Source organism: Heterocephalus glaber, unplaced genomic scaffold (assembly GCF_053883595.1).
Source record: "Heterocephalus glaber isolate CG9 unplaced genomic scaffold, H.glaber_assembly_v1.0 deba00001444, whole genome shotgun sequence".
Taxonomy (NCBI): Eukaryota; Metazoa; Chordata; class Mammalia; order Rodentia; family Bathyergidae; genus Heterocephalus; species Heterocephalus glaber.
Window position 1 is genome coordinate 6,782,060 of NW_028258297.1, and position 24,329 is coordinate 6,806,388.

The 24,329-nt window shown below is 41.3% G+C and overlaps 1 protein-coding gene and 1 long non-coding RNA gene across 4 annotated transcripts in view; one reads left to right on the forward strand and one right to left on the reverse strand.

Annotated features, from left to right (window-relative positions):
• Positions 1 to 23,201, reverse strand: part of Wbp2nl (WBP2 N-terminal like) — a 47,083-nt gene extending 23,882 nt beyond the window's left edge. For all 3 annotated transcript variants that reach the window (XM_087213801.1, XM_087213802.1, XM_087213800.1), the window contains exons 1-5: positions 22,621 to 23,201; positions 10,808 to 10,916; positions 10,426 to 10,567; positions 10,163 to 10,255; positions 5,235 to 5,339 (exon numbers count right to left, since the gene is read on the reverse strand). In XM_087213801.1, the coding sequence (XP_087069927.1) occupies positions 5,235 to 5,339; positions 10,163 to 10,255; positions 10,426 to 10,567; positions 10,808 to 10,916; positions 22,621 to 23,033 (862 nt within the window). In that variant the 5' untranslated portion in view covers positions 23,034 to 23,201. The remainder of the gene's footprint in view (positions 1 to 5,234; positions 5,340 to 10,162; positions 10,256 to 10,425; positions 10,568 to 10,807; positions 10,917 to 22,620) is intronic.
• On the forward strand, positions 7,146 to 23,458 carry LOC110349360 (uncharacterized). Its single transcript, XR_002395258.2, has 3 exons — positions 7,146 to 7,392; positions 9,265 to 9,371; positions 23,183 to 23,458. It is a non-coding gene; the product is annotated as an uncharacterized LOC110349360 (long non-coding RNA).
• Positions 23,459 to 24,329: the final 871 nt, after the last annotated feature.

Genomic DNA, 24,329 nt, shown 5'->3' on the forward strand with positions numbered 1-24,329 from the left:
GAAGCTCCAAACAGGATGATGCCTCAGTAAAGTGTGTCCCCTCTCACACCTGCCTCTTAAATTAACAAGCCACATAAACTTGAGGATATAAAGGTAGATGTATCTCCTATTTCATATTTCTAGAGGGGGACATGTTAAGAACTTGGAAGCCATCATTTCCATCCTCAAAACAACACCAAAACTGAACTGAAGCTGGGTGTAATGGCACATGCCTGTGATCCCAGCACTTTGGGAGGCTGAGGCAGAAGGATCACAAGTTTGAGCCCAACCTGGGCAGCTTAGTGACTTAGCAAGACCCTGACTTGAAATAAAAGGGGGAGGGGTGACTCAGTGCAAAGGCCCTGGGTTCAATCCTTAAAACCACAAAAAACAAAACTGAAACTCCATGATTTTCCTACATCCATCAAAAGAATTGAAGTCACAGGTCACAGGCAAGCCATCACCCAAAAAAATACCCAGGCAAATACAGAGAGTTGCAGTAGAGATCACCTTCCCTGGGGCAGGAGCCAGTACCTGGACTTCAGTACAATAACAATGGCTTAGAATTGAGAAAAATGCAAGATGCACACATTACTTGTGAAGGAGTTCTTAGGGAAAACCAAAGACAACAGAAGAAGTTGGGAAAAGAGAACCAGAGGAAACTGAAGCCTCTGGTGCCAAAGCAAACACTAAACACATCCTAACTGCTAGCCAGTAAAATAAAACTTCACATTAAAAACCTTAATTCCTCAGTTTCTATGACTTTACTACATCATGCCTAGCTTTCAACAAAAACCATAGGGAGGCAGCTTAGGAAGTAAATCAGTAGTAGAGTGCTTGCCCACTACTGGATCCAATCCCCTATAACACACACACACACACACACACAAAATAACAACAACAAGAAACACACACGGCATGATTAAAACATACCCTGAAGAGACAGCCCAAGCATCAAAACTAGATTCAGCTATGACACAGATTTTGGAATGATCATATTGGAAAATTATAATAACTATGATTAATCGGTCAAAGGCTCTAAAGAAAAAAGTAGATAACACGCAAGAACAGATGGGTAGTATAAGTAGGGTGCTGCAGTTTGGAGCTTTAATGTCCCCAAAGGTCCATGTGTTAAGGGCTAAGTCCCCAGCATGGCACTATTGGTAGGTGCTGTGGACCTTTAGTGAGGAGAGGCCTTGTGGGAGGTCTTAGGGGGTGGCCCCAAAGGATACTGCGGGACTTGGCCCTGTCTGTCCCTATCTGTGCTTCCTGGCCACAAAATGAGTGTTTTTGCTCCACCTTGTGCTCCCACCATGATGTGCAGCCTCGTTACAGGCCCAGAATATTAGGGTCAATTGACCATGAACCAGAACCTTTGAACCTGTGAGCCAAACAAACAAACAGAAAACCATTTCCTTTATGAGTTAATTTTCTTAGTGACAAGGAGATAGAAACTCTAAGAAAAAATCAAAAGAAAATACAAGACATTAAAAACAGAAACAGAAATGAAGAATGCTTTAATGGTGCTATGATGTGAATGTTCGCATCTCCCCAAATTCACATGTGGAAAGCTAATCCCTAACATGGTGTCTTAAATGATGGGGTTTTGGGGAGATGATTAGGTCATGAGGGCTTCTCCCTCTTGAATGGATCAGATTTGTCACGGGAGATTGTGTGTCCCCCTTCCACCATGGAAGTCCATGAGAAGTTTCCATCTATGAGGAAGCCACCCTCACCAGATACTGAATCTCCTGACACCTTGATCTTGAATTTCCTCACCTCCACAACTATGAGCAATAAATTTCTGTTATTTACAAATTACCTAGTCTAAGGTATTTTGTTATAGCATCATAACAGACTAAGACTGGTAGGCTCACTAGTAGACTGGAAGTGGGTGAGGAAAGAATAAGTGAGTTTTAAGTGTGTCAATAAAAGCACCTCAAACTGAAATTCAAAGAGAAAAAAATGGAGTGGTAGATCTGAGAACTGGGGAAATTATAAAGGTATAATATACATGTAATGGGATAGCAAAAGGGGAAGACAGAAATAAAAGAAAAATTTAAAGTAGGACTAAGAACTCCTCAAAATTAACGATAGAACTGAAACCATAAGTCTAGGAAGCTCAGAGAACACAGATTAGACAAATACCAAAATATATACATGGGCATATCATATTCAAGCTGCCAAAACCAAAGACAGAGAGAAAACCTCTTGAAAAGACCAAGATTTAAAAAAAAAAAAAACTTTACTTCAGGAGGAATAAGGATATGGGTTACTCTGGACTTTGTTAGTAACCATTCAATCAAGAAAAGAATGGAGTGAAAATTTTAGAGCATTGAAAGACAAAGAACAAAACCCTGGATTTCTTTTTGTAGCCAGGAAAATTACACTTTACACTACAGTGGTACCTCAGTATTCATTAATTGTTCCAGAAGGTGCAATGAATACCAAAATCTGGAAAGGATCTCTCATCATGAGGCATTCAACACTGACAAGTTCTAGCTTATGCACTGCATACCAAACAAATGGTGACTATGGGGACAAAATTCTCGAGTCAAAAGGCATCAAGTACCAAGTAAACCAAGTTTTCAAACCAGTCGAGTACAAAAGTATGACTGTAAGAAATAAAGAGTTTCTCAGACAAACAAAAACAGAAGGAATTTGCTGCTAGAAGAACTTTTTTGCAAGAAATGTTAAAATAATTATATATATATATCAGAAGCTCGGGGTGGGGGATATAGCTCAGTGATAAGAGTCCTTGGAGATTAACAACAACATTTTTTGATAATGTGGATCAAAGAAAACTCAGCAAGAGAAAATTTTAAATATTTGAAACTAAGTGAAAATAAAAATACAAGTTATCAAAATCTGAACAGACTAAAATCAGTGCTTGGAGAAGAAACTTATAGCACCAAATGCACATATATGACAACATCTAAGCTTTCACCTTAGGCAACTAAAGAAGGAACAGCAACAAAAGCCTAAAGCAGGCAGAATAAAAAAGTAAAATTAAAGTTGAAATCAATAAAATTGAAAACAAGAGATCAATAGAGAAAACAAATTCAAATGCTGTTTCTTTGAAAAAAGTCGATAAAACAGGTAAACCCATACCTAGGCTAACAAAAAGGGAGGGGGGGGGACAATCAATAGAGAAGAGAAGGGGAGCAGAGGGATTTGGGGGGGGACAAAGTCTTGGTTTGTTGCTTAGCTTGGCCTTGAACTCCTGGACTCCAGTGATCCTCATACTTCGACCTCCCAAGTTCCTGGGACTACAGATGCACACCACTGCACCCAGCCCAAACTACTAATATCAGAAACGAAATAGGAAGCAACCTTCTTCGTGGATAATAAAGTAATATTGTGAACAATGTTATGTCAACAAATTTGATAACTTAGATTAAATGGACCAAATTCCTTGAAATACCCAAACTACCAAAACTCACAGAAACATAATTAGATATGGTTAACAGTCCCACATTTATTAAATAGATGTAATCAATTTTATAACTTTCCAAAAAATAAAGCACCATGGTTAGGTGGATAAAGAAGAAATTATACAAATTCTCTACACTCTCTTCCAGAAAATAGATGTAGAGGGAACATTTCCTAACTCATTCTCTGAGACCAAAAATACAGATAAAGACATCATAAGAAAAGAAAACTACACCAATATGTATCTTTCATGAAAATAATTGCAAATATCCTCAAAACAAGATTATTAGCAAATTAAATCCAAGTATGCCTAAAAAATTGTACACAATGACCAAGCATGATTTATTCCAGATGTACAAATCTGGTTCAACATTTGAGAATAAATCTAATTCATCACATCATCAGACTCAAGAAGAAAAATCATATGACCAAATCAAAAGACCCAGAAAAAGCATCTGACTAAATCCAATACCTAATTTTGACTTTTTTTTTTGGTACTGGGGATCGAACTCAGGACCTTGTGCTTGCAAGGGAGGCGTTGGCACCACGAAGCCAAATCCCCAGCCCCTAACTTTGATTTTTAAAAAATAAACATCACATGGAAAGTTTGGAATAAAGGTAAACTTCCCCAACTTGATTTTTTAAACTATCTACCAAAAAGCTACAGCTAACAGCGTAATTAATGGTAGCAAATTAAGATGTGTCCCCTGCTTAAATTCAGGGTAACAATATTATGTGAATCCAAGCTTAAGTATCTTATGGCTTTGCTTGTATGAGAAACCTAAAGTATTAATGAATTAAAGAGCAAACTAAAAGATAGATGATAATAGGAAACAGAGTGACAGATCTTTTGCAAATGGAAAGGAAGCCAGAAGATGGAAAGATGGAGGAGAGGGGGAATGAGGGGTGGAGAAAGGGTCACAAAAAAGAATTAAGAAACATCTTGTCCATGTACTAACTCCCCATGATGAACGTCATCATTAGGCACTGCAAACATGCACTAATGAGAAATTTTTTTAAATAAAAAATGTTATGTGAATTTTACTTCAATGAATTTTTTTCAAACCCCAACAATACTTACTTTTAGATTGTGAATATTGTGTTCTAACAATCTTTAGAAGCCAAAGTAACTATTAGGGTTATAAATAAATAGCCTCTGGTTGTAAACTAAATTAAAAGCCCAGGAGCCGGGGATTTAACTCAGTGGTTCTGGTGCCTGCCTCAAAAGCACAAGGTCCTGAGTCTGAGGTTTGATCCCTGGTACCAAAAAAAAAAACCAAAAAAAACCCCATGTCCCTGCACAGCATGCTCCAAAGAGAATCCACACAAGGCCCCACCTTTCTGAATCTCATGGCAGACCCTTTTCACCCCACCAGTAGGTAGCAGACCACAGCTGAGTCACTGATTTGTCACCCCAGAATCCTGACTCAGAGGCAGTGGACAAGTGCAAGTATTCAAGGTCACAGGGCAGAAGCTCACGGCCTAAGAACTCAGTGGGCCTGAAGGGCACGGCAGAGGCACAATGGCCCTGCTCTTGTGAAATGAGAAGGGGGAGAAAGCAGAGCGTAAGCATAAAGCTCAGCCTCTAAGCATAAAGTGACCTTCTCACTAACAGGAATTGCTCAGGTACGCTCTGTACTGAGATGCAAGTCCAGCCATTTGCTGACTTGATACCAGGTTTCAGTCTGGAAACAAAACCCTGGGTTTGACCATTTTCCAAACCCCAAACCTCTGCTGCTTCTCCTGCAGTGGAGTCGAGGCAAGGCTGCAGTGAAGGGATGTTTGGGCCTCTGGCATACCTTTCCATCTCTACTATACCTTACCTTGACAAGGTGTCTCTGGAGGGCACATGCTTCCCTGCCTGGTAACAACATACATTCTTAGAGGGTTGAACCAGTAATCTGTTCCAAGTGGAGCTCCCCGGGCAGCTGAGAAGACAAATTTGGCAAAATAGGAACTCTCGGTTCTTTTAAGTCAGATATACAGAAGCTGTCAACTGAATAATTAACAGAGTATTAACTGCCACCTCACACACATGTCCAACAATGCTCCTGGGATAAAAGATATAAAATACAGTGGACCCTTAAGTTACAACTGGCCTGAACAACTTGGGTTAATTAGGTTAATTGAAGATTTATCTGCCTCTTGTTATCTATAGCGGGTACCCAGGTAAACATCCAGATCTCAGCTGTATTGACTAGTTATGACTAGCCCTCGGGAACCAATCGAGTTTCTAAGACAAAAGTTCACTGTATATATGACCCTTACCCTGAACTCATGTTTCCTGAGGACAGAGGTTGTGTCTTATTTGCCTACGACTATTCATGGCCTCGCAGAACATCTATTACGACAGATATTCAGGAAAACCTTCCCAGTGACAATTCTATCAGCATGACCAGATACCCAGTGTACAGGTAATGTGGTACAGATGAAAGCATTTCTGTCTCCCTCCCTCTACATCTCACTTATAAGAATGCTCATGATACAGAGATTTAGCTAAGTGGTTCCACCGCCTGCCTCACAAGCGCAAGGTCCCCAGTACCAAAAAAAAAAAAAGAATGCTCGTGATGAAATTCAGGGCCCACCAAGATAATCTAGGGTAATATTATCTCATGATCCTTAGATTAATTATATCTACAAAGACCATGTTTACAGTTCTGAAAATTAGGACATGGATGTATCTTCAGGATCCCCTATAAATTGACCACACTGAATTCTGACCTGTGGCACATGAACAGAAGTAATGTACACAGCTTCTGGGTCTGGCCCATGAACACTTCCCAGGTGAGATCTTTACTTTCTTCTGCTCTAGGGCTGGGGATTTGGCTCAGTGGTTCTGCCACCTGCCTCACAAGTGTAAGGACCCGAGTTGGATCCCTGGTACCAAATAAAACTTCCCTCTCCTTTTCTGCTCTCTGCTGGCTACTCAAAGAGGTCATGGGAGCCATGTGTTAGAGAGGCTGAAATTCTATTACCCACTGTGCCTGAATAACTGCGGAACAGAGCCCTCTCTTGCCCCTGCTGATTGGCCTTTACACAGGCAGTAACATCTACTGTCTTAAGCATTGATAACTTGTGGTTTATCTATTTCAGCACCTAGCAGCAATTATCCTAACTCACTAGAAAGTTGCCCTCGTTACCCAATCATCCTCCTTTACCAGTGTCCTTTGTAGTGCTGTACTTCCCACAGTAATTATTCACTTGTATGTTTACCTATTTTTGTGACTCTCATTAGACCGTAAGTTTAATAAAGGTAGGGACTATGTATTCTGTTCATGGTTATTTTCCTGATTGTCTCATCTAAGATTTTGTACACAATAAATATTCAATGCATATCTGTCAAAAACATGACTCAAAGAGCCCTGACATATCAGCTCTACAGAGGGGAAGGGAATCTTTCCTGCTTACAGAATTGGTCCATGAGAAGGAAGTCTGTCTCACAAGCCCTGATTCTCAGGGTAGGGAGTTGGCAGTAGGTAGATCCCAATACCTAAGCCATGATATAATCAGACCAAAGTAGTTCCACATACTGGCTCAAATTCACACAAGTTGCCTACATCCTTTCCAAGTGGCTATGCAAGTTTTGAGATCCTGAACCTAGTTTTCCAGGCCAAGAAACAGATCTTAATGAGAGCACAAATAGGAGCTCCTAAAGTTGCCTGACCATTTGCCCAAAATTCTAAATAGAAGCCCTCTTCAGTACTATGAGGTCAAAAATAAAATGGAACTCAAGACCCAGTATGCAATTCTTCTGAGTTCCCAGGCATCTCTGTAGCAAAGAAGAACTGGACTTCCAAGTGTCCCTGATCCTGGATATACCATAGCTGTTCTCCTTCTGTTTGCCAGGTGGCCCTGTTTGCAGCTGCCAGTTATCCCATTTGCAGCTCCAGATGCCTTCTGTCCTCTGGACCACCAGACAGCAGTGAGTTGAGCACAGCTTGCGGAGTGCTTGGCCTTCCTGTCCTTGCAGTGTCTTTACAGGTAACTGTAACTGTCCTTGCTCCTCAGCCTCCTGTAATATGGCTCTTCTCCATCTTTTCACTGAGATCTCCTTCCGTATGCAGCGTACACTTTCCAGTCTGCAATTTACCAAGTATCTCTGAAGCAGCTCACCCCCATATTTCTTGAAACTTTCTTCTCCCTTGGCTTTTTAGACAACAGACTCACTTGATTCTCCTCCTCTCTGGCTCAGCCCCTTCTCAGTCTTCTTTGAAAATCACTCATTCCCTTATCTTCCTTTATTTTTAACCCTTCCTTTCCCTTACCTTCTATTCTCTTCCCTTCCCATCCCTTAAATTTTGAGGACCCTTGGAACTCTGTCTTCAGTTCTCTATGTAAGCCCGCTACACACATCTCCAGAGATGACCTGAGTGCACAGGGTTCCTGGTATGTAGATATAGCTCATCTGCGGAGCTCCAAGCTGCACATCCAGTGCCCCATGTACCTCACAATATGATGGAGGGCCTAAAAGTCTGAGTTCAAAAGAATACATTATTTATGTAGTATTCCTGCCAAAATGCACGGCCTGAATATAACCACGAGGAAAGAGATATAGCCAAATTAAGGGGCATTGTAATAAACAATAAGCCTGTGTTCTTTTTGTTTTGTGTTTGAGACAGGTTCTAGCTATGTAATCTCAGCTAGCAATCTTCAACTCGCAATCCCCCTGCCTCGGCCTCCCACATGCTGGAATTATAGGCATGTGCCACCATGCCCAGCAAACTTGTGTCTTTTTGAAATGCCAATGTCATGAAAGACAATGAAAGCCTAAAGTCCAGATTCAAGTGGACCAAGAAAATAGGACAACGAGGTTCAATGTGTGCTCCAGGATTAGGTTCTAGATTGCAGGAAAAGTGCTATTAGAATCAGGAACAGTAATGAAATAATCATTTGAGGTTGAATGTAAACTACATATTAGGTAATAATACTGTATCAATGCTAAACTTCTGAATTTGATAAACATTTGAATTATATTTAAACTACATATTAAATAATAATACTGTAGAGGGCTGGGGATTTAGCTCAGTGGTGCCTGCCTCACAAGCAAAAGGTCCTGAGTTCGATCCCCAGTACCAAAATAGTAATAATAATAATAATAATAATAATAATACTGTATTAATGCTAAACTGTCTGAATTTGGTAAGTATACTGAAGTTAGATAAAAGAATGACCTTGTTTTTAGGAGATCACATTTGAATATTTATTTATTTATACTTTTGGTACCGGGATCAAACTCAGGACCTTGTTCTTTTGAGGCAGGTGGCAGCACCACTGAGCTAAATCCCCAGCCCACATTTGAATATTTAGAAATGAAGAAAATGATCCTTGTGACTTAATCCAAATAATTCAACAAAAACAAAAGCAAAGAAAAAGAAAACAAACATGAAAAAATGGTAATAATGAGTGACTCTAGATGAAGAGAGTGCATTGTTATATTCTTTCAAATTTTTCTATAGCTCTGATTTATTTTTTCATAATAAAAACTTTACAAAGAGCGAATAGGTTTAGCTTCACTGTTTACTAAATATATAGTCTTGGAAAATTATAAAATCTTCAGTCACTCCGTTTCCTCAGCTATAAAGCAGAGATAATCATATTTACCTATATCACAAGTCTTTTTGTGAGCATTAAATTGATATATATAAAGAGCCTGGGATACCATCCAGTATATGGTAAACATTTACTGAGATTAGCCAGTACTATGTTCTAAAACTGAACTCACTTCCCTTCCAACTTAGACTGACTCATGTTCTTCACCATGGTTTATAGCATCAGGATCTATTCCATCTTCTAAGCTAGAAACTTCACACCCTCCTTCATGGCCCCCATATCACACCCATATCTCTACTGCAGCCCATGCCAGGATGTGTATCTGCACATCAGTCTCTACCAGGCTGTTTGTCTCAACTGGATTGGAGGAGGGAGTGGATGGCAACAGAGAAGAAAGCACTCCAGACCGAGTAAGTAGCATGACGGGTCCGAAGCAAGAGAGAATAAGGCACAAAGGAGTCCAGTGTGTTTCGGGTATAAAAAAGATAAGACTGCAAAGGGCATCCAGTGAGGCTGGATTAAATAAGAATATATCATAAAAGGATTACTTGTAGTCAGTGTTGGAAAGAGTTCTCTGGCTGGGTGTGGTGGCCCACACTTGTAATCCCCGCACTTGGGAGGCTGAGGCAAGAGGATCACCATGTGTTTGAGGACAGCCTGGGCTGCATAGTGAGTTCGAGACCAGGCTGAATGACACAGAGAGACCCTGTCCCACCAAAAATAAATAAATAAATAAATAAATAGAGTTCTCTGGTCCATCTATTAGATCAGCGTGAGGATGGTAAGTGGCTCTATTCCCTCTCATGGAAGACAAAGACTAAACCTGAGAGAAGTACAGGCAACCAGGGGGAGAAAAGATTGGAAGCTATGCCAGCGGAAGAAGAGTGAAGACAGCCAGGCTCCCTGATGCTAGCAAGTCCCCTCAGTGGAGCTACAGGACCAGGATTTATTTCCATAAGGTATAATTAGTCATTTTAGGAGTCACCTGGAAGCTCCCTCTACACCGAAGGCTCCTTCAGGACAGGGAGAGGCTGAATGATCTACGTGGGACCCGGCCCACACTGGGAGGCTCAGGCCCTGCCTGCAGAATACCCGAGCAAATCCCAAGTGCCGGACCAGAGGCCAGCAGACCTCGGCAGGGTGACGGTCCCCCGGATTCCTCAGAACCCCAAGCTGCTTTGTATCTGTTATCATTGCTCACCAGCAGAGGCAGCTTCCGTCATCAACTGGGCAAAGTGGATGGCACCTCCTTTCCTGAAGACTAATTTAAAAGTGGCCTGTCCTTCCCAGCCACCTGTGGGGAGAAACAGCACAAACTCACTTAGAGACCTCGGCTGGCAAAATGACAGTGCAAACACCAAGGGTAGCAGTTTGGATCCAACAGGAGCCACGTCTGAAGTTTCACCCTTCCACAGTCTTTTGAGGGGAAAGGAAGGGTAGCCACTCCTGAGGGGAAGCTCTTACCATCTGGAGCTGCCTGAATGGTGCCTGTAATGTAATTTGCCCCAAAGACTGGTTGTTCAACAGCGCAGTTCTTCATCAGATTAAAAGGCATCGTGAAAGACATCATGGGGTCACTGACTGAGTACGCCCTCACAAAAATCACCTAAGTGGAGAAAGAAACTTGGGAAAAGCAATACAGAGTCTGTCCAGGAATTCAGACTTCTAGAGCAAGGTCAAAGCTGCTGAGAAACAGCCCCCATTTTCTCCCGCCCCTCTTTAACGGGGAAAATCTCAAAGTGCAAATGTTTTAAATTGCTTTGAAAGTTGGTGTTTAACTTCTCTTGAGTTTGAAGGACAACAAATGCAGAGGGAACCAGTGGATCAGAGGAAACGGGGGAATTACCCGGTATGAAGTGAGAAACAATGTTCCCCTCTTTGTCCCAACGAAGAGGTTGGAGCCCTCTGGTTGCTGTGGGAAGGAGAGCTCCACATCCGAACACTGCTTCAAGAGACTGGTAGAGGAGGGGCACACAGATCACAGAATTTAAGTAAACTAGCAGACATAAAGCTCTTAGTTTCCAGTCTAGAGTAAGCACTCAATTGTAAATGTTAACTGCTGAACCTTTTTGTCTGTGCTGAGGACTGAACCCTAAGACCTCACACATGCTGTGCAAATGCCCCATCACTGACCTACATCCCCAGCTCTTTTTTTGTTTATTCTGAAACAAAAAGTCTAACTAAGTTGCCCGGACTGGCCTCAAACTTGAGATCCCCCTGCCTCAGCCTTCCAAGTTGCTAGGATTATAGGCATGCAACCAGCAACAGCTATTATTTTAATGAAATAAAAAGGAATTCAAGTGAACTTATTTTCTGACAATTCATTCTTCTCCCTCTTTACCTTGGGATCCACTTTCTTGTCAACTCTACCCCTATTCTTAATGTTTGTTCACATAAACAATTGTACAATAAGCGTAAAGCACTGGGCTAATGGAAATGTTTGTCCCTGGTAAAGAAAGGTAAGACATGCAGACTGTCTCAGCACCCTCTGTTGCTCCCCAGGCCTATCACATTCTCCCTTCACTCTTTACCTGGAAAACTTGAACTCATTCTTTTCTTGCTCATAGAATCGTGCCGAGGTTTTTTGCTTTCTTAATAATTATTATATATAATTTACTTGTTCAATGTCTTCCCTAATGATTATTAGGGACAATGACTGCTTTGTTTACTACTGTAGTCCTCCAAAGACTAAGTGTTACTAAATAAATATTTATGAATGAATGAATGAATGAATGAATGAAAACAAGAATACAGGGCATCACAATGCAAGCAGTAAGTGATATACATCATGTAAACAGTACCAAAAGTCATAATAACTTAGGAAGAAGAGATTAGTTTTGGTTGAAGCAATTAGGAACATCACGGACAGGCTACATTCTGAGCTGATTCCTGAGAGATGGGTAGTTTTGGTAGGCAGAGGTGAGGCTAGAAAATGATTAAGATGGGGAGCAAATAGCACTAATGGAGGTGCAGGAGCAGACAATGGAAAGCAGGTTACATACTTTGGGGAAGCAGGGTGGCTTCACCAGAACATAGCATGGAGGTGAGGTTAGGAAAAATAGTAAATAAAGGTGAAGCCACGCTGGGACTAGAGCTTGGAGGCATCTTTCGACAGCCAAGAGGGAACTGTATGTGGGCTGTGGATTTCTCAGAAAGGAAGTCATGTGACTGAGGAGGAGGTGGTATAGGAAGGACTGATTTAAGAATTCTTAAAATAGTCCTGACTTAAGGTAAGAACTGGAGCTAAAATGGTAGTGTGCAGATAAAAGGGAGAGGATTTTTTAAATGCCTATGAAAGTATAGGATATCAGGAAAAAAATGGAATAGGGAACTCCAAATGTCTAGTCACAAAGCAATAAATAAACTGCCCAAAAATGCGAGAATCATTTTTTTCAGAGCCCTAGAATCTAACCAGAAGCTTACAGACTCCTACAGACACTCCTGCCATGCCATCCACCATGATGAGATGCAGCTGACGCCAGGGCCATGCCCCAGAGCCTCCAAAACCATCCTAAACATCTCCTCCAACATTCATAAGCAGCAGTTTGAAGCGGAATCTTTTCAGTTTCAATAGAAACAGAAAATTAATAAATAGCAACTGATCACCCAGTTTTATTTCAAGAGAACTATGTTTCAAATAGTTGATACCTACCAACAAATACAAACTGACATTTGTTACAGTTCAGAGTTAAGAAGTCCTTCAAAGTCTCATGTGTTTAGAGGTGAGACTTTTGGAATGTCATTGGACCATGAGGACTCTAACTCCACCAGTGGATCAATCCAGTGATAAGATCCTGATTCAATGGGGTTGCTGGGCGGTGATGGAAACAGTTGAAGGGAGTGATCATGGGGGCACAACCTTGGGGATCATATTTTGTCCCTGGCCCCTTCCATTCTGTTTTTGTCTCTCTTTGATTCCCAGCTGCCACGAGGTGAGCAGCTTTCCTCCACCACACCCATCTGCCATGATGCTCTACCTCACCACAGGCCAAAAGCAATGGAGCCAGCTGACCATGGACTGAATCCTTGGAAACCATGAGCCAGAATAAATTTTTCCTCCTTTCAGTTGCTTTTTTTTTTTTTCAGGTATTTTTGTCTCAATGATGGAAAGCTAACATGCCATCAAATACAAAAGCATTGATCCACCCAAAAAAGAGGTCATCAGGATAATGATGATATCTGCATGTGGCTTATCTACTATAATCAAACCCTGGGTGAAACAAAGTTAGGGAACACTTTAATTACAAATGAAGCAATTTGGAGAGAATAGTGCTGCAGCAACAAACTATCTCTATGAAGCAAAAAAAGATAAACCATCTAAACTTCAAGTTGAATTTGTTTATTTTGTTTGTACTTTTGTACATAAGGAGTTCTCATGGTTTTACAGAGAACTCATAACTATGCTGAATGGTCTATAGCAAAATGGAATGGAAATCCTTAGCTGATTTGTATGATGCAAAGACAAAGGGAACTGAAGAAAAGGTGAAAAGCAGGAAGTAGGAAATAGGACTGGAAAAGCTGCCACAGATTCTGGAAGTGGTGCCAATGACAATAAGTCAAAAATATGTTTATTCTTGTGATACCAACTAGTCTAAATTTGAGACATCATTTTACTTCCAAAGAGAAAGGAGAAAAATACTCAAAAGAATTTCAGCAAATCTTATTCAGCAAACCGGCAAGTACAGAGTAAGAAGATCTTTAGAAAAACTACCCCGTGACTATTAAGAAAATGTATACTGCTATGATGAAAGGTCAACAAAAGTGAAAAATAAGACAAAATAGAAAAAGTTTGTAGGAACTAAGGAAGTGTTTATACAAGGGGGTGGAGCTGAATCTCAGTAAGAGAGCTTCGTGGCGTCTTCTCCTTGTGTCATCTCATACTCCTCAGCTTGGCAGCAGCTTTGATTAATGCAATCTGCATTCCCAGTACATGTACCAAACACTGGAAGGAGCAGAAAGAATAATTATACATCTGTAGTGATTTTCCCACAATGTATAAAGATGCAATTTGTAATTGAGTGTGGTGGTGCATCCTTATAATCCCCGCACTCTGGGACGCTGAGGTGGAAGGATTGCAAGTTCAAGCCCATCCCGGGCAATTTAGCGATTTAGCAAGATCCTGTCTCAAAAGAAACTGAAAAAGGGCTGGGGATGTAGCTCAGTGTGAAAGGCCCTGGGTTCAATCCCCAGAACCATTCAAAAAGAAAAAAAGATAGAATTTGTAACAGTAACAATGGGGATGGGTGGAGAGCCTCATAGGACCAAAGTTTTTGTATACTATTGAAGCTATGTTGCTATTAATTTGAAGTACATTGCTATAAATTAAGGCATTAAGTGTAATCTGCAGGGCAACTACAAAGAAAATACTAAAATGTAAATAGAGAGACAGGAAGGAATCAAAATGGTACTCATCTATTAAACATGAAAGAAGGCAGTTGTGGAGGAGTTGAGGAACAAAAAAGATATAGAAAACAAAAAATTGCAGAATTTTTTCCTTATTAAATTAAATGTAGACATTAAACTCTCCAATTAAAAGGTAGAAATCAGTAGAATATGATTATATATTTGCTAAAAAGCATGATTCCACCATATGTTGTCTACCAGAGAACCGTTAGATCCAAAGACATAAATAGGCTGAAAGAGTAGAAAAAGACACTTCATCAAAAAAGAACTGGAGTTGCTGTATTAATATCAGACACAATGACTTTAAAACAAACATTATTATAAGAGGCACAGAAGATTATGAAAGGAGCATCCACCAAAAAGGAACCACAATTAAAAGTATCGATACCCCTATAAACAAAAGAGCCCCCCAAAATATAAAGAAAAGTCTAACAGAATTAAAGGGGAAAGTAATTTAACAATAATGGCAGCAGACTGCAATACCCCTGTGTCATAGTGGACAGAATAAGCAGAGAATTAATAAAGAAATAGAAGAATTGAACATAGATTGGTAAGGAAATGAAGGTTTTGAGTACCACCAATCAACCAGCCCTAACCAATATAGCTGGAGCACTCCACCCAGCCCTACCAGGATGTATGCTCTCAACTCTCTCCGGATGGACCACAATAAGCCACAAAAGTTTCTGTATACTAGTGAGGCTAGTTAAGAATTCTTAACAAATTCAAGAAGATCAAAATTTTATAAAGTACCTTTTCTGATCATAATGAAATGAAATTAGAAATCAAGAATCCAAAGTAGGGCCGGGGATTTAGCTCAGTTGTTCTGGCACCTGCCTTGCAAGCACAAGGTCCCAAGTTCAAAAAAAAAAACAACTTCAAGGCCAGCCTGAACTACAGAGCAAGACTCTTTCTAAAAAAAAAAAAAAGAAAAGAAAAGAAAAACAAAAAATCCAAAGAAAACTATGCCACCAATATGTGGAAGTTAACAACACACTCTTAAATAACCAAGGGGTCAAAGAAGTCAGGAGGAAAATTAGTAAATACTTTGTGAGCTTTTGCAATCCTAACCCTGATAAAGACATCTTAGGGTGGGATGAAAATGACAGAGTGTCCTTCACATTGCATGAAGTGGTTGCAACATTTCTCCATAAGCATGATTTGGATCTTATAAGTAGAGCCTGCTGAATGATTGAAAATGGACATGAATTTTTTTGCAAAGAGGCAGTTGGTCACCCTGCTTTCTGCACTCAACTATTGTGGAGAGTTTGGCCATGCAGGGGCCATGATGAGAATGGATGAACCATTCATGTGCTCCTTCAGATTTAGCAGTATGATCACAAAGCAAGCAAAGAAACAGGTGTCATTTTTTTTGACAAGTTTGTCCCTCTGTTTTTTGGGGGGTTTTTTGGTACCGGGGATCGAACTCAGATCCTTGCGCTTGCGAGGCAGGCAGCGGATCCACTGAGCTAAATCCCCAGCAGGTGTCATTTTGATACTGCCTAGTTGGGACTTGTAACAGAGTATGTAACCTTCGTTTTTAAAACTGCAATGTGTACTGGTCAGCTTGCTCAGATAGATCTGTGTTTTGAGGGGCCCCTCCTTCTGTTTTTGATTTAATGAATGGCATTTTCTGGTTATAACAGCAAATAAAAGATACTCAGCTCTCAAGAAAAAGTGTTTTGTTTTTGTATTTTAATTCCCTGTTCCTTTTGCAAAAGACTTTAGCAATGGTGTCAAAGCTGTACATCCCAGGACAGGTTAGCCTGTCTGAGGGGTAAGTGTACAAGTGAGCTTTTTCAATTCAGTACAACCCATGAATAATGTAAATGCTCATTTTATTTAGAATATAAAGAGAGCCCTAGGGTGCTCTGAATCTGTACATGTTATTGTCATAAAATGCACCCTGTTGATACAAACCACTGAACATTTTAAAATTCACTTTCAGAGGGATTGCTTTTTCTGGTCTTGTCATGTGCAAATAGTTTTTATAGTTGCCAACAGTCAGAGTAATCATCAACCTTGCCAGCATCACTTGTTATGATATATATTTAATTAAAGAACACTTTTCCCTACTTATAGTATACTTAAAATTATGATTAAAGCTATTCTCTTAAATGTTTATGACTCTTATACTAAAGCCAGTTTCTGCTGGAGCACGTACTGACATCCACCTCAGGGCAGAGTGGCATGTCTGCGGACACATGCCACTTCCTTGGGGATTCAAAAACAGGCTTCTGAATTTGAATAGCAATTAATATAATGCTGTTAAAGCCATTATGATTAAAGTTCATATCATTTTGTACAATTATTATGCAATCTATTCATTAAGTAATCCTTTTACAGTTGGACCGGGCCTGAACCTGTCCACTCAGAGACCTTCAAATTATAGAAACAGTACTGTTCTATACAAGTGACTGATTATGCTGTTGTTGGCCCATATGCTTTATTCTACAGTGAAGTTGAGGATTATGAGTCAAAACAGAGGGACACAAGGGCTGGGGATTTAGCTCAGTGGTTCTGGTTCCTGCCTTGCAAGCACAAGGACCCGAGTTCAATCCCTGGTACCAAAAAAAAACAGAGGGACAAACTTGGTGCCCTCTGTTTTATACAGAACTCACAGTATCACTGACCTTTTAAACCAAGATCTTTAAAAAAGAAATCTGTTTAAACAGATGACTGTGTATAATACTGTGTGGTGGAAATGAAGTCAGTCTTACTAAATGACCAGCTTGTTAAAAAAACAAAGAGGTAAGACTCAACTAATGTTAGAAATGAAAAAGAGATCATTAAAACTGATGCCACGGGCCAGAGATTTAGCTCAGTGGTTCTGTCGCCTGCCTTGCAAGCGCAAGGACCCGAGTTTGATCCCCAGTACCAAAAAAAAAAAAACTGATACCACAGAAATACGAAGAATTATGAGAACAATATGAACAATTGCATGCCGACAAATTGGATAACCTAGAATGAATAAATTCCTAGAAAAATGTAGAGTAGGGCCAGGGATTTAGCTCAGTGGTTCCACCGCCTGCCTCGCAAGCACAAGGTCCTGAGTTTGATCCCCAGTACCAAAAAAAAAAAAATGTAGAGTAATAACAAGTAAAGAAATTAAATCAGTAATCAAAACCTCCTGACAAAGAGAAGCCCAGGACCAGATAATTCTACCAAGTATTTAAAGAAGAATTAACACTAATCTTCCTGAAATTCTTCCCAAAAATTGAAGAGGAGGGAACACTTCCAAATGCATTCCTGAGGCCAACATTATCCTGATACCAAAGCCAGACAGAGACACTACAAAGGGAAAAAACCCTACAGATCAACAATTCTCATGAATATCAATACAAATATATTCAACAATTTGGTCATACTACCCAAAATGATCTACAAATTCAACACAATCCCTGTTAAAATACAGGCAGAGGGCCAAGGATTTAGCCCAGTGGTTTTGCTGCCTGCTGCATAAGCGCAAGGACCCGAGTTCAATCCCCAGTACCAAAAAAAAAAAAAAAAAATCCAAGCAGAAAAAAATCCAGGCAGCATTTTTTTTTTTTGCACAAGTGGAAAAATTCATCTTAAAATGCAAATGGAATCTTAAAGGACACTAAATAGCCAAATAATCTTTTAAAAGAACAAAGTTGGAGGATTCACCCTTCCAGATTTCAAAACTTACAACAAAGCCAATAGTCAAAACAGTGTGTTAAAAAAAAAAAACAACAACAGTGTGTTACTGGCATTAAGATAAATATATCAGTGGAACAGAATAAACCTTCACACATACATGTATATGGCCAAGAGATCTCCTTCTCCTCTTCCTTCTCCCCCACCCCCTTCTTCTTGCTTCTGCTTCTGCTTCTTCTTTTTAGACAGGTTCTCACTGTGTAGTTCAAGCTGGCCTCACACTCACTATGTAGATCAGGCTGGCCTTGAACTTGTGGCAATCCTCCTGCCTCAGCCTCCCAAGTGCTAGAATTACAGGTGTGTGCCAACACGCCTGGTGAGATCTTTAACAAAAGTGCCAAGACCACTCTATAGAAAAAGTATGTTCTCTTCAACAAATGATGCTTTTTGAGAAACATAAACAGGCAACTGCTCAATAGTATAAGCAATTATACACCAAAAAATTGGATCACTTAGAAGAAATGGATAAATTCCTAGAAAGATGTAGATCAATAACAAGTAAAGAATAATCAATAAACTGGGCATGGTGGTGCACGCCTGTAATCCCAGCACTTGGGAGGCTGAGGCAGGAGGATTGCTATGAGTTCAAGGCCAGCCTGGGCTACACAGCAAAATCTTGTCTACAAAAAAAAAAAGAATGGAAAAAGAAAAAAAGAATAGCCAACAAGTGTATGAAAAAATTCTCAACATCATTAATTAGAGAAATGAATATCAAAACCACAATAAGATATCCTTATATGCATTAAGATGGCTCCCATTAAACAAACAGAAAATGTTGCCAAGGACATAGAGAAAATGGAACTCTTGTGAATTCAAAGCAAGATCTCGAAGAGATTTATTCATAGTAGCACTAGTCACAATAGCAAAGAGGCATAAGCAACCTAAGTGCTCATTGGTGGATGGATAAACAAAATGCAATACGTGTATACAATGGAGTATTAGCCCCGAAAAGGAAGGAAATCCTGTCGCATGCCATATGGATGAATATTGAGAATATTATGCTGAGTTAAATAAACCAGTCACAAAAAGACAAATACTGTATAATTCTACTTATATGAGTATTTGAAATCAAATTAATAGAAACAGAAGGTAGGATTTTTTTCTTTTGGTACCGGAGATCGAACTTGGGACCTTGTGCTTGGGAGGCAGGAGGTGGAACCACTGAGCTGAATTCCCAGCCCAAGTAGTAGTGTGTTTGTTACCAGGGGCTGATGGCAGGGAGGGAGGGATGGCAGGAGGGTGGGAGGTGGACAGAGCTGTTGGGAAGGGTATGGTGAAATGGGCACTGAAACTACTGAAAAGAATGTAAATTGATATTCTGTAAGACACTTTTGCAATAAATGTACTTAACACATATTTATAGATTTTTCATAAAGATTAGTTTTTTAAAAATACTTTTTAAATCTCACTTTAAAAAGGCTATGTCCTCTGATCCTCACAATTTCCCTTTTAGGAATATATCCCAAAGAAACATTTTGACATGTGGGTAAAAATATGTCTTCAAAAATGTTCAGTGCAGAACTGTTTTTGGTAATGACCAGAAAATCCAGAATATCTCAGATTGGGGGCTGAGTAAAGTTTTGCAGATACTGGAATACCAACTACTGAAATTAATGATGCAGGTTTTGGCACTGGAAAGCATTCTGGATAGACTGGTAAATTAGGAAAACAAGTTACAAAGCAGTTGTGGGGGGGCAGTGTGTATTTTCACAGGAAAAAGTGTAGAAAAATTCATACCAAGATGTGAAAATTACTGGATATTGGAATTGGGGCTTATAACTTTTCCTAATTTTTTTATAATAACACATATGCTATTATCTGCACAAGTATTAAACAATGGATAAAATAAAACTCAATGTTTTCCCCATTTATAGCACAGTCTGGCCCACACATTTGTGACTTCTCATCCAGGATCAGAAAATTTCTGTACAAAAGGCAGCCAAGTTCTGATAAATGTCTCAAGTGTGTATTGTGTATTGAAAAAAGAAGTCAAAATAGAACCAATCTCCTTCCCAAGCTGTTTCCTTCGTTTCTATCCTGGAAGCCAAAGCACTTGTGTTGTCCCGACCAAGGGCCTTCTTTGGTCAGAAGAAAGCAGAGAAATGGTCCTTTTGTTTTTCAAGGGATGGCTGGAGTGAATGAATGAATGCATAGTACTTTAGTTCAAATGCAAACCAAGCTCCTCTGCATGCACAAAACGTATGATTTTGAGCATATTCCTTCTGTTCCATGTTTCCTGCTTGTGAAACAAGGAAAACAGTACAAATCCTCCTTACAGATAGAGCAGTTTTAGCTATAAACCTCTCAGGACATTTTTAACCGTACAATGAATGCTATTATTAAGTATCCAAGAGCACAGAAAGGACTCCATAAAGATAACTCAACGTTTCCTATTATATTTCATTTTTAAAAACACAATTCATTCCCTGCCTCTAACACACAAACAGAAAAGCAGAGGGACATACTCAGAGCCTGAGTAAGAAGACACACAAGCACCAGATTTGCAATGACTTCATGGCACAGAATGACAGCCACACAGGTTAAAGTGCTCTGGGTCACTGTACACAGAGACCCAGGTCAGCATGGCAACTGGTCATCTCCCTCTATTAAACTGCACAAAGCAGCAGAGGCACTTTAGGAGCAAGTGGGGATGTATGAGCTCCACAGCTGGCACAACACTGTCCAGAAAACCTTTGGAGAAAGGAAGCATAGGAAACAGATGTGGGCATCAGCATGTGGTGATGTCTGCTTGGATCTGCCTGACAAATGCATTAAACTGACCTTGGTGTGACACCTGAGTGCTCACTACTAGGTGGGTGTCTTAGTCACTTTCTCACTGCTGAGACACAATACCTGACACCTGCAGCTTTAAGGAGGAGAGGTTTATTTGGGCTCATGTTTAAAGCTGTTCACATCATGGCAGCCAGGAAGCCAAGAGAGAAGGAGGACCCGGGGAGGGAGGTACTCTTCCGACCAGACCCCATCTCCTACCAGCAAGTCAGCTACATCACCCCCATGATTCAATCACTGCCAAAAGCCGCACTTCTGAACACAAGAGGCCTTTGGGGTCTATAACAGTGGAAGAAAAGAAAAATGAGAGCAAATCAGTGCAGAGAGGAGCATAATTCAGAACTGCAAGCTGGGAGATGGAGAATTACTGCGAAAAGCAGGTAGGGAGTGTGGAATAAAGAAGGGCGTGGAGCCCAGGGTTTAGGTGTTCAATTTTGCCTCAAGACAGGCTCCTTCCAGCTGAGAAGCTTCAGCAACAACCACACAGCATCATCCTTCCTGACATCTCTTCTTTCAGTTCTGATTTTTTTTTCCAATAATGACCATTCATCTGTCTCTGGCTAGGATAACAAGGAAAAATTCCAAGGGCCATCTTGTTCTTAGTTCTTAGCTGCACATAGGATAGAAATCAAATGTGGGCTGGTTCTTGAGCCTACTGACAACCATCATGGATGTCTGCTCTCTTTTTCAGGACCCTCTAAAGAGGGTTCCCCATTCCCACACTCAAAATGTTATGAATTAGCTGAGGGTTCTTATTCAATTTGTACAGAAATCATGAATTGGCAAAGTGTAGCTCTTAATATTAAAAGCCCTGGGCTTTGAATGACAGTGGCTACCAATTCTTTTAGGGTTAGTGGCCCTTCTTGCCACCTGGAACAAGCATCGACCAGCAGGCTACCAGAAATGGCAACTACTGGCTCTTCTTCATTGCTCTTCATCATCCTGCAGTGCAAAACTAGTTCCACCACCAAAGGCGGATGCAACCAAAGCAAATAACCCCAGAGTGATTGTGGGGACCATCTGATGCAGCTGGCTTGCTGCAAGACATCTGGGGCAGCTGTGGAATAAAAGTATCTTTTGAGGGGCCAGGGATTTAGCTCAGTGGTTCCGCCGCTTGCCTCGATAGTGCAAGGACCGGAGTTCAATCCCCAATACCAAAAAAAAAAAGTATCTTTTGAGGAACATCAAGCCCTTTTCTCTTGTCCCAGAAAAGGCCCGCAACAGTTCTGGATCTTTCCAGAATGATCCACACCCCACTCCCTTAGGCCTCTTATTTTTTATTTTTGGGTACCGGGGATCGAACTCGGGACCTTGCGCTTGCAAGGCAGGCGCCGGAACCAGAGCTAAATCCCCGGCCCCCTTGGGCTTCTTTTGGGTCACCACAGTAGGTCCTTATTCCAGGGAGCCTGGGAGGGTCTCACCCAAAGTCCTCTGTGCTGCCTCAGCCTGCAGAACTGCATGCACTGTGGCACTGAAACCCGAGGGGACAGACACATACAATGGCCACTGGGTTCCCACCTATTTTCTGAGGCATCAGTGCCTTCCAGGCGATATGTTGGTACCCTCCACACACCCTTCACATGCATTCGTAGCCATGTGCCCCAACCCATGACCTCAAATCCCCAAGCCCCCAACACCAGCGAGGGCCTTTGCCCTTAAATGTCAGGGGCAGAGGTAAGAGGTGGGAAAGCCCCTGATTGGCTGAGAGCTTGGAAGCCAGCAGGGCTGCCCCACTTGTCTCCTTCCCCGTTCTCCCTCCTCTAGGACTGCAGCCTCGGTCCCCTCCAGCACCTTTCACCATAAGGGATGGCGGCCCCCCTGCGGTTCTCGGTGTGGCTCTGATTCACCGCCATCTTGCTGTGAGGCCCCTCCCTCCAGCCCCTCAGCTGAAGGGGGCGGGACTTGTGCCACGCCTCTAGGTGGGGTCGTAAGGGGAGGGCGGGGATTATGGCACAAAGGCTGGCAGTGAGTAGGCAAGGTGGCTGGTCACGTGAAAGGACTGTAAGAGGACAGGCGGAACCAAGGTTGAGACACAACCCTGACGGGAAAGAGGGCGGGTCCAGGGCATCGGCTCTGCCCCCGGAGAGCCAAGGGATTGAAGGATAGGTCAGTGGCCTCCTCTGCGTTGGCTCCCAGCATGGCTGACCCTGTCCCCGGTATCGACTTGAGTTGATCCTGCCAGAAATGGAAGTTAAAAGCAGCATCCCCAGAACCTCTGCCAGGATTACCCAGCGTCCCCTACGACCCGGGCAGAAAGGTGCTGCATTTTGGAGAAAGGGGCCAGGGCAGTTTCTTTCTTTTTTTAGAACAATATCTTGTCTCTGCTAAGACCCACAAAACTTTCTTCCGTCAGAGAAGGCCTGGAACCAGAGCAACCTGTCTTGTGTGATAGTATCCAGGAAAGGAAGGGAAGTGGAAGTTCGACCGTGAGTCAGAGACAGTTCCAAGATGAGAGAGCCTTGGTGTGACATCCATCACACCTGCCCTGCCCCCTCCAGAAACGATCGTGAGGATCTGGATACCTTGTTCCTGAATTGCTTTGAGTACCATAATGTTGTACATATTCCTGTTTCCTCCAATTCTTCGCAAATAGCACCAGAGGTCTTCAAATAAAGGGATGTTAACATCTCCTTGATTATTCTATTTCATCGAGTGTAAGATGCTGTTATGTATAAAATGCATTATTAATGTGCCACTGAGGAATAAAGTGCCAAGCTGACATGCCATTGATTGTAACATAACTTTATTTCTGAACTCTATTTTAAATGCAAGAACAAGCAAAATACGATGGGAACAGTATCTAGTCTCTGTCCTGTCACAGTAACTAAATGCAACCTTGGGAAGAGGATTATGTTCTCTGGACTTTGGTTTCATATCTATGTGATGGCACTGGACTAAGAGCTCTCAGGTTTCTTTTAGCTGTGATACTTGATGGCCACCTAACTGCTGTCATTCAACTCTCTTCTCAGTGTCATGTTGCTAGTCTCATTTTACTTGACTGCTTCATGAGTCTCCTGACTCATCTTCCTCCAGTTCTGCACCCCCACCACATCCCTCCATTCATACTATACTTTGCACTCACCACACAGAAAGCTGAAGCCCCACAACACATAGCTGCATACATTTGTCACATTCAAATTCAAAAATTTGGTGAGAGTTGTTTGCTGGGTACAAAAGGGACTGGATATCTCAAGATGTTTATGTTCAAACTAGTTTGTATTCCCTGTAAAATAGGTTTCTAGGTAAGACAAGACCATTCCTTTCCTAGACTTGGTGCTTTTGCTTTCCGGAGGGGAAAGGCAGGAAGTTAATGAAAATACACATCGTTTTCACTGAGGAAGGCAAAACACAGCATCCATAAGGTCAGGTATGATGGCTCGCACTCATTTGGGATATGAAGCCCCAGGAAATGATGCCTGGGCCTGACCTCAGTCTTACCAAGATGATCTCTGGCTCACCCCCCCGCACGTGGGTGTGATGACATAACGGCTGATTTGGTC